The sequence below is a fragment of the Chelmon rostratus genome, chromosome 23 (genome assembly GCF_017976325.1).
Source record: "Chelmon rostratus isolate fCheRos1 chromosome 23, fCheRos1.pri, whole genome shotgun sequence".
Classification (NCBI taxonomy): Eukaryota; Metazoa; Chordata; class Actinopteri; order Chaetodontiformes; family Chaetodontidae; genus Chelmon; species Chelmon rostratus.
Genome location: NC_055680.1, coordinates 1,370,055 through 1,382,943, shown reverse-complemented (window position 1 = coordinate 1,382,943; position 12,889 = coordinate 1,370,055). Strand labels below are relative to the sequence as shown.

General features: G+C 41.6%; 1 protein-coding gene across 4 annotated transcripts; it reads right to left on the bottom strand.

The window, feature by feature from the left end:
- Positions 1–1,141: 1,141 nt before the first annotated feature.
- sf1 (splicing factor 1) lies at positions 1,142–12,888 on the bottom strand. 4 transcript variants are annotated; one of them, XM_041964946.1, is made up of 12 exons: positions 12,507–12,888; positions 11,550–11,681; positions 9,676–9,751; positions 6,038–6,190; positions 5,331–5,420; positions 5,045–5,228; positions 4,763–4,878; positions 4,504–4,611; positions 4,213–4,405; positions 3,913–4,135; positions 2,975–3,139; positions 1,142–2,425 (listed from the first exon to the last, which is right to left on the bottom strand). In XM_041964946.1, the coding sequence occupies exons 1-12, from the start codon at positions 12,763–12,765 to the stop codon at positions 2,094–2,096; spliced, it is 2,031 nt and encodes a 676-aa protein (XP_041820880.1). In that variant the 5' UTR covers positions 12,766–12,888; the 3' UTR covers positions 1,142–2,093. The 4 variants fall into 4 exon arrangements, with proteins under 4 accessions (XP_041820880.1, XP_041820877.1, XP_041820879.1 ...); XM_041964943.1 differs by having other exon boundaries at positions 1,143–2,425; positions 3,913–4,138; positions 11,550–11,684; XM_041964945.1 differs by having other exon boundaries at positions 1,143–2,425; positions 11,550–11,684.
- Between the last annotated feature and the right edge of the window lies 1 nt (position 12,889).

The following is a 12,889-nucleotide window of genomic DNA, read 5'->3' as shown; positions in this document are numbered from 1 at the left end:
CGAGACTTGCACAAAAACTCGACAGACACAGAATATACCTGTTCCTTATACACTCGCATCCTGAATGTCGGAAATTCGCATTTTGCGTCCTCCATTCAAAGGATTTGGGACAGAAATGAACTGTATCAACGGTCGTTTTCCACAGTTCTTGACACAAGGGGGGCATTCAGAACTATAGAAGCAAAACGAGGAAGTGCTTTCCTTAGATGTGACCAGCTGAACAAGTGAAACCAGAAAAACACCAATTTGAAGAGAGAGCCACGCTATTAAACGTGGAAGCTCATTTTTGGCCTTGGAAGTAGTGGTTATAAGGGGAAAAAAACAACCAAATCATTTTGCAGAACTTTCAACCACATCTCGAAATCCTCCTCAAGCAAATTGATCTTGCTCAGTTGTCAACAAGTTAACAAACTCCACCTGTTGAGGAAGACCATGTGATGTGGTTGAAAGCTGCAGAAAATGCAAGTGTACCTCGAGTAAATACTCTTTTCATATTAGGCCATGTGGTGACAATCAGCTATCTACACAACATCTACAAACAACTCAATTTAACAGATGAAGACCAAGATTTGCATTGGAAAGCTCAAGAAAAAGAATCTGGAGTTACATTTAGCCAAACTTCCATTACTTCTGCTCAAGCTGCTGAAAACATGTTAAAGTTTTACAACATAAAATTCCCACTTTTCCTTGTTGCCTCAGTTGTTTGCAGGCTTAAATGAAGGCCAGTATCCAGAATTGAAGTCTGCACAAGTGGAAACTAACACAGAAATGAGTTTAGTTTAAGTTGCCAAATCAAGAATAACAATAAAATAACTGTGTATTTCGATTGAATATGGTAATATGAGTTTGTTGCTTCTGTCTTGCAGTGATGAAGAGATCATTGTTCTCTTCATGAGTTTCAACATTAGCTCTACACACTAGTATGATGAGCATGAAAATGTGCTTTGAATGTGAGCGTTTTAATTACATGTTAAAGCCATGTATGTTTCTCTGAGCGCACGTTTCCTGGAAGCTTTGTGAGGCAGCCGACACTCTTGACAAAGCCAGATTATGTAACACATCTGAATGAGACAGCGAACAGGAAAAAAATCTTGGCAAGCATTCCAACAGGAAGGGTCTCACAACCATGAAAGGACAAACCAGTTTGTACTCAACGACAAAAAGGTGAAATGGATCAGTTTAATGCTAAACCAAGCAAGATTTGAACAGCTATTCATTCAGCCTAGTGCCATAACACAACAGACTGATTCCAGAATCAGTAAAACTAACATTTTTCTCTTCTAATAACTCAAGACAAAATAGATGTATTCAGCCTTGCAAAAGCAACACAAATACTGCACACAGCATCAGAGCAGAGAGATGCAGGAAAACAACGAGACATCAGATTCTCAGCAGCCAAGTAGTGCAAGGGGTCAGAAGCTAGCTGATCACAGCATCGACCCCCCCCTCTTCAAACTCAATGTCACAACTGAGATGCAGGCAAGTAAGAAAAGAAATTAAAACCCTGGAAATCAATCTGAGACAATACTACAAAAAGGTTTTCTGACAGAACTAAGAAACACTTCACATCTTGTTATTACAAAAATATTAATCTTATTAAACTCTAAGCCAACATAGGGAACATGACAGGAGTATCAATTTGTGAGTGAAATGTTTACAAAGGATCATGCAAGTTGAACTTGAATATATTAAATCCAATAATATCCGAGTGTTAAGTTTGAATTGACCCTTTGAAGCTATGATACTGTTGAAGCACAAATTAAATGTCCAACGGGCTATTTGAGCAGTTTATTTGGTATACAAGTAACGTGACAAACTACAGTAGCAATGCAGAACATGTGCCCGAAAGCAACAGTGTTTGTATGCACACAAGGAGCTTTGTGTTAACACAAACTTTAAAAACAGGAAAAATAACTAAGTTACGCAATTTTACAAATTGAACTGACACAGCCTTTCATTGTTTCAGAGATGTCTTCACAAAATCAAGGATCAATAAAAAATAAAGCACTGGTTATATTTTTTCTGTGAGCACACATCCACAATGTGCTGCAGGGTGGAAACTTTTGTGGGAGGACGATTCGTCTGTGGCAGGGTTAATTCTGCGGTGGAGGAGGTGGGGGCGCAGGAGGCATGCCGAAGGGGGGCATGCCCGGTACTCCCATTCCCATCATGGTCACAAAGTTGGAAGGGTCCATGGGTGGCGGGGGCGGCGGTGGGGCATACATCATGCCGGTTGAGCCTGGAGGTGGTGGAGGGGGTGGAGGAGGGGCGCCTGGGGGTAAGGGGGGCTGGACACCGGGAGGAGGCGGCACCATGGATGGGGTACCCATGGGTGGTGGGGGCTGGGCTCCAGAGGCTGCGGGCTGCTGGGGCTGCTGCCATGGAGGCAGGGTGCCGGTGCCAGGGCTGGACGTGGTGGTGGTATCTGCAAGGGGAGGGGGACAGCTGCAGGTTAACTCTTTTCGGTCATTTAACACTACAAACTACACTCCAAATGATCACTTCATTCATGAATTACTAATGTGTTAAGAAGCTGCATGGATGTCAACGACTTCTACAGAAACAGTGATTATATTCTATGTTAATGTGAATAACTGCAAAACACATGCTTACTGACAAACCATTAGATTACATAACCACAAGTAACTGCATTACTGGACATACAGTATGCTAACAGGTCATGTTAACTCATACAAGAGCCAAGAACATCAACATTATCATCATCATCATCATCTCCCAATATGTGATGTCATCTAATCTGAGCAGATGATTACGTAAGTTGTCATGTGAGCAAAAAGTGAGGATCTGTGGTTACCATGAGCAGGTCAGAGAGCCAGCTGACCTGCCCTCAGTGTTTACCATGTTGGACTGTCACAATGTTTAGTTAAAAAAAAAAGCTTTTAAACAATCTGACACACTTTCTCCTCTACCTGACTGACAGACTGGTTTGGATACATTTTTTGTGTGGTCTTACTCTGTTGCCATGGCAGCGGTGTACTGGTTGCCATGCTACTGGTTGGAGGGGGAGGTGGAGCCTGCTGTTGCCACGGAGGCAGAGGTCCAGAAGGGGGAGGAGGCGGCTGGTTGCTCGGGGGAGGAGGGGGAGGCGGCATCATGCCCATTGGAGGTGGCAGCAAACCTACAAGAAAACCAAAAGTCAAACATTTTCTCCAGTGAAGTTCTGATGCCACAGTTTATTCTGCTTGGTCCACAACAGTTTGTCTTGTTGCACATTTGAATGATCTTTTACAAGGTTGCTTCTCTCTGCAGCATGTCAGCATTTTCCCAGGGCTTGGGGCCTGTTGAGAAACACAACCAACTGAGACAAGACCTGTTGCGATTTTCATCCTGTCCAGAGCAAGTCTGAAGGTAAAGTTTCACTCCTATTCCAGTAATAATTATAGCTGTAATAAACAACTATTTTTCACCTTGTGTAGTTTTTAAATCCCACTTTGAGCAATGTGCTTATATTTTAAAGTGGATTTTTCAGTGTTCTGCATCTTGAGCTGTTTGTTCTGCTTTATTCTTTGTTCAGTTAAAACCATCTCCACTGAACCTTTTTTTGTCTATCCGTTTTATGTCTGTGTTCAATTTGCAACTCCAAGGAGAACAATTTTTGACTCAAATACATCACAGAGGATCTTGGCCTCATGCATGTCCCTCTGTGCCTTCCCTTTAACCTTCCAGCACCCACTGGGGAGGCTTATAGTTCTGTCTTTTGGCTTAGTCCCGCTTCCTTGTCTACTACAGACCACATTTCCCGATGGTTAAAATGTTGTTGATGATTGATGAGTTAAATTACAGAGGAACAGTGAATATTTTATACCCAGACCCCCCCCCCGTAATGTCAATCTTGTCTGAACCAGTGAATTTAAACAAATAAAAACTCCCAAAACTCATGTCAGTCCTTACCCATGGGGTGTCCATGAGGTCCAGGACCCTGACCCATGGGAGGAGGAGGGGGCTGCATCCAGGGGGGAGGCAGGCTGTTCGGGTTGGGGGGCATAGGGGGGCCTCCAATGCTGGGCATGGGGGGAGGGAAGTTGTGGGGTCCTCCTGGGCCACCGGGCCCTCCATGCATGCTGTGGAAGTTCCTGTTCTCAGCTGGACCAGAGCTCATCCACGGAGGCCGGTTCTGCTGCACACAAAAGTCGGTTTAAGACAAATTTCTACACCAACAGGTGTTAGGGAATGTGTGTGTCGCCAACTAACCGGTGGTGGCTGGCTGCTGTTGGGTCCGGAGGCCCGAGGCACTCCTCCCTGGGTGCTGGAGTGTCCACCGGAGGAAGGAACCGGAGCCTCCCCCAGCTCAGCCATGAGGGACAGATACTCCTTGTCCATTCGAGCCTTGTCCTGGGCCGACTGAGGAGGCTCGCCACCTGTCGCTCTGTGGGCAGCGAATGAGCTACACAAAGCAAAACAGCAAGCAAACATTTTTACAAAAAGATTTATGACACTGCACGAACAATTAGGCTTGATGTGAATTGATCAACTAATCATTACCTGGTGTACTTGCAGTCAGAGGAGATGTGGCCTGCTCCACCACACTTGGTACAGAGGGTGGTGTTGGTGATGCTGCGTGGCTCAGCGTTCTGCCAAGGACGAAGGATCCTACAGAGAAAAAAAGGCACATTCTGTCTTCAGTGGTGCTCTGGACCTTACATTGAGCAGCCTTCTCCCATGCTCGTACATTCATCACCAATCATCTCTCAACACTAAACTGTGCGTAAAGCTCCACTGTTTCCACATTTGTTATGCTGACCTGTTGTCGTCTTCCCTCAGTGTGCCATTGAGTCTGGCCAGCTCCCTCAGCTGCATCTTTCGTAAGTCATTCTGATCCTCAGGTGTCTCAATGCCTTGTTTCAAAATGTTGCGAATCTGTGGACACAAATTTCTTCCCATTTATATACTGTAGAGTCCCAAAGCGACATTGAATACACACAGTATGGCAATAAATCTTTACAGATTTCTCAAGTAACAAGCTGAGCAGTGATGGAACACCTCACAGGAATATGATGCATCAGAACAACTGAGGTGATCTAACCTGCTCCACAGCCTTTTTGACGTTCTCCATCGTGTTGGCGGTGACCAACGCATGCAGAGGCTCATCTTCTCCTGGCAGCATCTGTCCATCCTTTCGGCCAACCTTCCCCTCCTTCACAGAACCTTTGCCCCGGATCATGATCTTGGCACAACACTCCTTTTCGATGTTTTTCAGTGTATTACCACTGGTAAAACCAAAGAAGAAAAAACGTGAGATCCACAGTTCACTATTAACTGTTCTGGCTGTTAACATACTTGCTACATGACTAATGTTAAATCCAATTTACCGTGGCCCAATCAGCAGACCAACAAAGTTGATTTCAGGGTATTCATCTTGAGGGATCATAACTTTGTCGTTGACTCTGGTGGCTGGAGGCCTACAGGAAACAAATCCAAGAGAAGCATTTATTGCAAATATTGTTCTTGATTTCTTTTTCTCTCTCAATTTTGCTGAATCACAGCTGGGGCTGACATAAGCATGTCAGTCTTCAAAGCTTACTCCAATGAGTGCAGTGAAATCCTTCAATTTTTAGTAAATTTTCCTCCTAAATTCTCCCTGAATATTTTTCTGCCGGATGCTGAGAAATCTTCTGGTCCACCTTTTGCTGTCAAATCGCTGACTGCAGCTCCGAATGTCCACACAGATGCAGTGATAAAATAGTGGTTACTGTTGTTGCATTTGTTGTAATTGTTCTTCTTGTGATCTGAAATCGTGTGAGCTCAACCAAGCATGACTGATAACACTACAAGTGAAGTATCAACTCCTGAGCAGCGCCCAAATTTAGTTCCAAGAATTCATCTATAAAGCAGGTGGACAAAAATAAAAAGCAGAGCCCATGGCAATGGCCACAAGTTTTATTAAGTTCCTGTAAAGCAGCTGGCAGTGACTAAATTTCTATTTAAAATCACATATCTATCTAATATACTAACACAACAGATTATTTACACTGTAGTTTCTGATATCAGGCAGTGGAAAATAAAAAAATAATCATACTTATAATCTGCAGGAGGCTTGAAGTCTGGGTTGAGTCCAACCATCTCAGTGATGAGGGAATGACGCTCCTCCTCAATCTTCTTCCGTGTGCGATACTCACGGGTGTTTAACCTCTTGCCCTCGCTGTTGTAGATGGGCTCTGGAGAGGGAGACCTGAAAATGGCATACAAAAGACAAGAAAGACTTCATCGATACCTTTCTAGAAGTGGAGCTCCGCCATTAACAATCACACAGGCTCCCTACAGCTAGCTAAGACTTTAAGAATTTCAAATCTTCAGTAGGAATTTTGAATCAATGGGTACTGACAGGTCTTACAAACAATGATAAACGGAAAGAAAATGTTGGGAATTTGGTTCGACTGAGAGAATTCTCAGACAATGTGACTCATGGCCAGTGCAAGAGCAAACTTAAAAAGAAAATTTTGTAGGAACTCTGCACTGACATTTCAAAGGCTAGAGTCCATTATTTTATACAATTCAGGGTAAAAAGGGGGCAACCAAAGCTGTATTGTGGCAATTAACCCAATACACCGGAGGGGCATCAACCACAAGGGGGGAAAAAATACATGGCCATAACTAAACCTGCATACAGGATTGTTGGCCTACAAGAAAGGAAAGTTGGAGGTAAGAAAAAGAAACCAAAGCAAAATTCACAATCCTAAGCAGAAAAGTTGGCTTTGAGAGTTGCTTGGTGTTGACGTGGCGGAAGAGGTCCGTACCTCCCCTTGGATGCTGAAAACCTGTGTTGCTGCGTTAAGGAGGCTCTGTGCTTGAAAAAGGGTTAGGTTGATGTGGGGTAATTTGGGTTAGAGAAAAGGAATTAGATTAGATATCCACCTTTTCCTATGCTCTCCCATCAGAGAGCCACATGTGTCCATGTGATGCAAGGTTTGAGAAAAAAAAATTGATTTTTTCCTTTTATGCTTCAAACTTCCAACGGTGACAACCTGAAACACCCCCAGTTGGTTCTGTCACATTAGATCGGGGAGTGATTTATAAGAGTGCTGCAGATCTGCAATCAACTTTTTAAGTTGCTGTGGAAATGTCTGATTATGAAGAGAAACTCTATACAGTGCACAGACGACAGGGACTCTAGCTAGCAAAGGTCAACTTCACACACTCTTGAGAGCAAGTCACTTCCTGCAGGAACAGATCCTTATGGAAACTATGTTATAAGCTGGTACAGACAATTCTGGAAGTTTTCTTCCAGACCTCAAGAGTCCACAGGGAAAACTGGAACACACCCCCTTTCCCCATGGGTGGAGATGTTTAAAGCCACGTTACGGGAAAACCAGAGATGACCAGCGTCAAATTATTAAGTCCAGAACAAAACCTAGTAATCAGTTTGTTATGATGCACGCTACACGCCATGAGCTTAGTCATCACTGGCAAAAAGTTATAATATCCAGTAAGTTAAAAAAAGTAAGGCATGGCAATATGAATTGAAGGGAATCTTTTGTCAACCAAAATTCACCTGAACTATTTCAACTTTAAAGCTGCTGAAGCTTTAGCATCGATTATTTAACAATCAATGCTAAAATAATAATTGACATACATTAAGGTGTATTGACCCATACCTGTTTCAGAGAAAAATCTTTACACATTATGCATCATATACAGTATGTATTCATATATTCACACAGCACTCTACATCAGACACACAAAACAAGCAGTGGGTGAAAGCATGATGCATAAATACCAGTAGGCTAAATCTGAAGCAACGAGGGGTCGACCGATTATAGAGCTGGCTGACGCTCTGAGCCGATGTTCAACAATTTTCTTATTCTTGTAATCTGTAAGGAGTTTTTTAAGACTGCCAATAAAATAATCTAAAGCCGATGCACCTGCCTCTCTGTCTGTAGTTGCTGCTTTGCTGTCTCACTCAATGTGTTGGTGAATTCATAAATGGATGAAGAATTTAGCCAGGTAGCTAGCAAAAACAATTTGATGGGCTATAACGTATATATTTCTATGTCAATAACAGTGTCATACTCAAATGACTACTGTATAGATAGTGTAAACCTGTCAGCGTTGAACAGTCACTTCTATTGCTATTGTACATGTTCAGTTCTAGTGATCTTTTGTAATGAAGTAAGCTTGTATTGAATGACAGGTTCCCTGCTATCACATGTTGTTAATACGTAACATTTAAATAACTAAGCTACTCTGCTTTCTGCACCACAACTAACAAAGGCTAAATTTCAGTATGAATTTAAGCTTTGCTTGCATTATTTATTTTCACGTCATAAATCTTTGGGGGGCTATTTTGTTTTTTATTTATTAAATGTTTTGGTTAACTACACAAGAAATAAGACTTTTCTTGTTTTCATGATTAAATATATGCTTGAAGGAATTTCAACAAAGAGTTTCATTTTTATTAGAAATGTACTGTATACCAGTTTCAAATATTGTTTATGGGCCTCCTTTTACTACTAACAATCAGTACTGGTATGGGCCCTGAAAAGACATATCGGTCGACCCCTAGAAGCAACTAGTCCACTTAACTGTCGAGTAAAACGAGAAATAATCCAATAAAAGGCTGCAAATATTCAAGACAGTTATCCTTGTTCTGGCAGTGACTTTGCTAAATTGTCTTGGCTGAAATACATCTAAACCCAGCTTACAATGACCTATATACAGTGGGTTGCCCAAAATTTCACACCCCCCCCCCCCCCCCCCTTTCTATATTATCACTTAGAAAACTGTTTTCAATTAACTTATTTGTTTGCTATTTTACCCAAGACAAAAAGAATTTTAACTATTTTAACTACGCCATAATGAAACTGAGATCCTATTAATCTGTATATCATTTGTTAGACCAAAACAACGAAAAGGGGAAAACAAAAACACTCGAGGATTTAAGACCAAAAAGCTCCAAAAGCCAGAAAATGGACCTTGAGTTAAGAGGGAAACACTGTTTCCAGAGGCCATATGTGCAAAGCCAATTATTTGTTAAAACTTTCACTTAACATAAGTTTGCAATTTGGCCAATTGCTTTCATGCAATTTTTCTTTAAAAAAATAAACGCATATATATATAGTTTTTTTTTCTTTCAATTTTTGCCACAATTGCCCAGTCTCATTGTCTTGGGTAAAAATAAATGCATCTATCAATTCTCAAAAAGCTAGTACTCGTTCCACCAGAGATGGTTGGTTTTTTTTTTTTTTTTTAATGGATGGGGCAAAATAGTTTGCACTCCACCGTACAGTTTCTTTGATGTAATCATGTCTTAAGTATTAACTATACCTAGCTTTTATCACAAAATGATTTTAATAGACCTACTAAAAAAGACACACCAATCTAAAAACTGCTAAAGCTACAAGTAGAAGTAAATGCACATTCATGTACACTTAGTGGTGATGGAATGATGAGCAGTCTCTGAAAGCCTTATAACTATATGTTTGTAGATCAAATCTCCTCTAGTCCTATGCTTTGACAATGTGAAAGCTCACATTTTAAACAACACTGCCCTTCACTTAGGAGATAGCTAGATAAATACTACGTGTTCCTGCTAATACTACTATGCAATCTGAGACTTTGGCTAACAACCACATATATACTGAAAATCAACATTTGTCTTCCAAAAAGTCAAGAAGGTAGAGAAAATGTTACTGTTCATGGGTTTAATCTTTTTCCGACCTGTCCTCAGGGTTAACAGGGATTCCCAGGTCTCCTGTACGCAGTTTACGAGTCAGGTCTTCAATCTGCAGTTGGACTGGAAGAATTCAGGTTAGGAAAGAAAAACAAGGATGGAGAGAAATGTGGTTACCACAACAACATCAGAGAGACAACGCTCTGTACATTAGAGCACTGTCTCATACATTACTGAGGTAAAGACAAATGGTGAGTCTGTTTAAAAAATAAAGGGAGATCAAATCAACATCTGGCAAGAGTCTAAAGCATGAAACCACTTAATCATATGTGAGGACATTGGAGGAACACGTTACCCAAAATGAATATGTTTACGGCTCATTTACATTAGCATTAAGAGGACTAACCTTTTCTCAGACAATGATTACACATGGCAACATATCATAGTAAGTGGCTAGACCATGATTCCAAAAAATGCCTGCCAAACCATTAATATTTCAAACCTGAGCTGTGGTTTTCTTCCATGAAGACAGGGCTTCACAAACTGCAGCATATTGTGTTTAACGGCTTTGGCATTTTAAGGACACATCAGGTCTGAAAAGCACTGATTGGTCTATTTGTTTTGCACGGTTCAAATAACAAAAAAAGGTGTTCACAGTCACTCTTTGCACTCCACAGATCTAACACTGAGGGGCTGCAGTGACATAAAGACAATTATTATATCTAGAAGGCAATGGAAAAAAAATAAATCAATCAGTCATCCCATGCACATTATGAAAGTTGTAATGAAATACCCCCTAAACACAGAGATTCACCGGTCACTGAAACAATTGCTCTGGATTATAGAGATGAATACAGGCCCTGTGAATTGTGGTTCACAGATTTTTCATCTTAAAACACTTCCCTTGGATTGTTTTAGGGGATCTACTGAATGAGCAAAGGAAATGATAAGTGTGATAACGGAAGGTGGACACAAATGAATGTTTACATACCACAGAACAACAACCATTACCAATGAGTGAACAACATCAACAACGGTGTCACTTATTGACAAAGGATATCCGCTTCAGACTACCCTGTTGAGGGCCTGTGAAGGCAGTGTGTTGATGCTACACTGCTGCTGGAAGGCATTTGTGGTTCAAAACCATTAGCTTCATACGATCATTCTGTTTTTTTAAACAGGTTAAACTAAGAACACAATAACAGCTGTTTCCCAATTTGGTATGCCCGCTAAGTCAGCTGGTTGAATAATTTAAATATGCAGAATTCTCATGCCATCGAAGCAGCATTGCTCACACTTAAACAGAAGCACACTTTAGCATATTAGGATATTATGAGTAACGCCTCCATGCACAGAACAATATTGATGAAGTGTGGGGGCTCAAGCAAGACAGTGAGCAGTGACCTGCAGCTCAGGACAGACAGCAGCAAGCAGTGGTGTTTAATAATCTATCTCAAACTCCTCTTGCTAATGGCTGCCCAGTGGTATGCAAACCATAAGACCACAGAAACACTTGCCACAGCAGAACCACTTTACTTTCATTAAAGAGAAATAACCATAATTAACATGTTACATCATCAAGTTATAATCATTACTTGTTAGAAATGATCGCTTTGTCTCAACAGTTGGAGCACAATTAGACATTTCCCACTTTGTGTCACACGGTAAAATGACTGTTGAATAAATTGAAAATATGAATCAAAGTTTTTGGTTAGAATACATCTTGTGGGTGCCTTTAGAGAGCTCTAACTGTTGGGGATTCTGCATACAGGCGATAAGCTTTAACATTAATGCTGGTACGAACCATGTACGGAAACTAGAACCTTGAACAGATGTAACTGATGAAACATATTATAAAACAAAACTGTGTTTATAATTTACACAGCAACCTGAATTAACAAGAGATATTTAAAATGTTTACCTATATAGGCTCTCTCCTGATCCCGCGTCAGTCCGGGGGGAATGACAGTGGGCATGCCTGGTATGACTGTTTTCTGATCAGGCGTCTCGCTGCTCCAACGACTCTTCTTCCTTTGTTTCTTCCCACCGAAATCTACTGAGAGAAACGGAGATGGTACCCATATTAGTTGTGATCGTGAATTCAAGGGCCATTCAACATGACCTTGTTTATCTGTAGAGGTAACAGGAAGCGGCAATGACCGACAGGTGGCCACAAGACGCTGGATTCAATACAAGAGCCTGTCAACTTGGCATACTTAAGTAAACACCAATGGGCCCTGGTAGCTATCGAACTCTTCTTTCAAGAGTAACGAAAGGGTAATAGTTAAAGCTATCAACAAACTACATCCCACCTCTGGGTTTACTCATCTAACGCTGAGTAAGAAGAAATCGATACTGACTGTTGAATTGTGCGCGTGTAAGTTGGACATCTTGGGACGCAGAAAAGGCAACGGTGCTCAGTTAGCTAACGCAGTCATTGACATAGTTTACAAAACTAACCTGGCGTTAGCTATGACTGCCGCATGAAACTCTGAAAAAACAAAACTTCACACAGCGCAACTAGCTAACAACAGCGCTGCCCTGAAAATTGAAGTTACCGTTACGCATTGTTACATTCCACCATTAAGGTAACGTTTACAACGTTCACAAAGAGTTTAATACTGACGTTTGATGAGACGCGCGAATTTAGTTACTGAAAGGAGATTTATTAATGCCGACCGTGCAAAGCTAAGTGTGCTAATGTTAGGTATCCACTAGCTTTCGTTTGATGACTAACCTTAGCTGGACTGTCTCCATTTCGTGCCAGAGCTTGACTTGGGGCCTTTAGCCCATGTTACTTAGCCACATTAGCTGGCTAACGTTAACTCATGCCGCTATCAAGCGTTGGAAACGTTAGTTAGACGTTCGGTTAACTTACCTGGTTTGACCAGTCCGCCCCCTGCAACCGGTTGTTGTTGAACCTGGGTCGAAAAACTTGTCCCTGGATTGAACTGGTGTGACGGAAAAGATGCGTTTGGCATCGCGGGCTGGAAACCTTGTAGAGAAGGAAAGGATGCAGGCGGCCCTGGTGTAGGCATCAACCCGTTCCCCGCACCAGGCCCGGCGTCAAATCCTCGTTTAGCGCCAATACTGGGATGCAACTTCCCTAAAGGAGTTGCGTTTGCTCCCGTAGCCATTTTCGGTGTACTCAGATGGCTTAATCTCTATCAAACGTCAGTCGATTCAGGTATGAAATAGTTTAAACTGAGGAAATATCTAGCTACTTACTGCCTACAAAGCCCTCTCATATTACTTTAATCA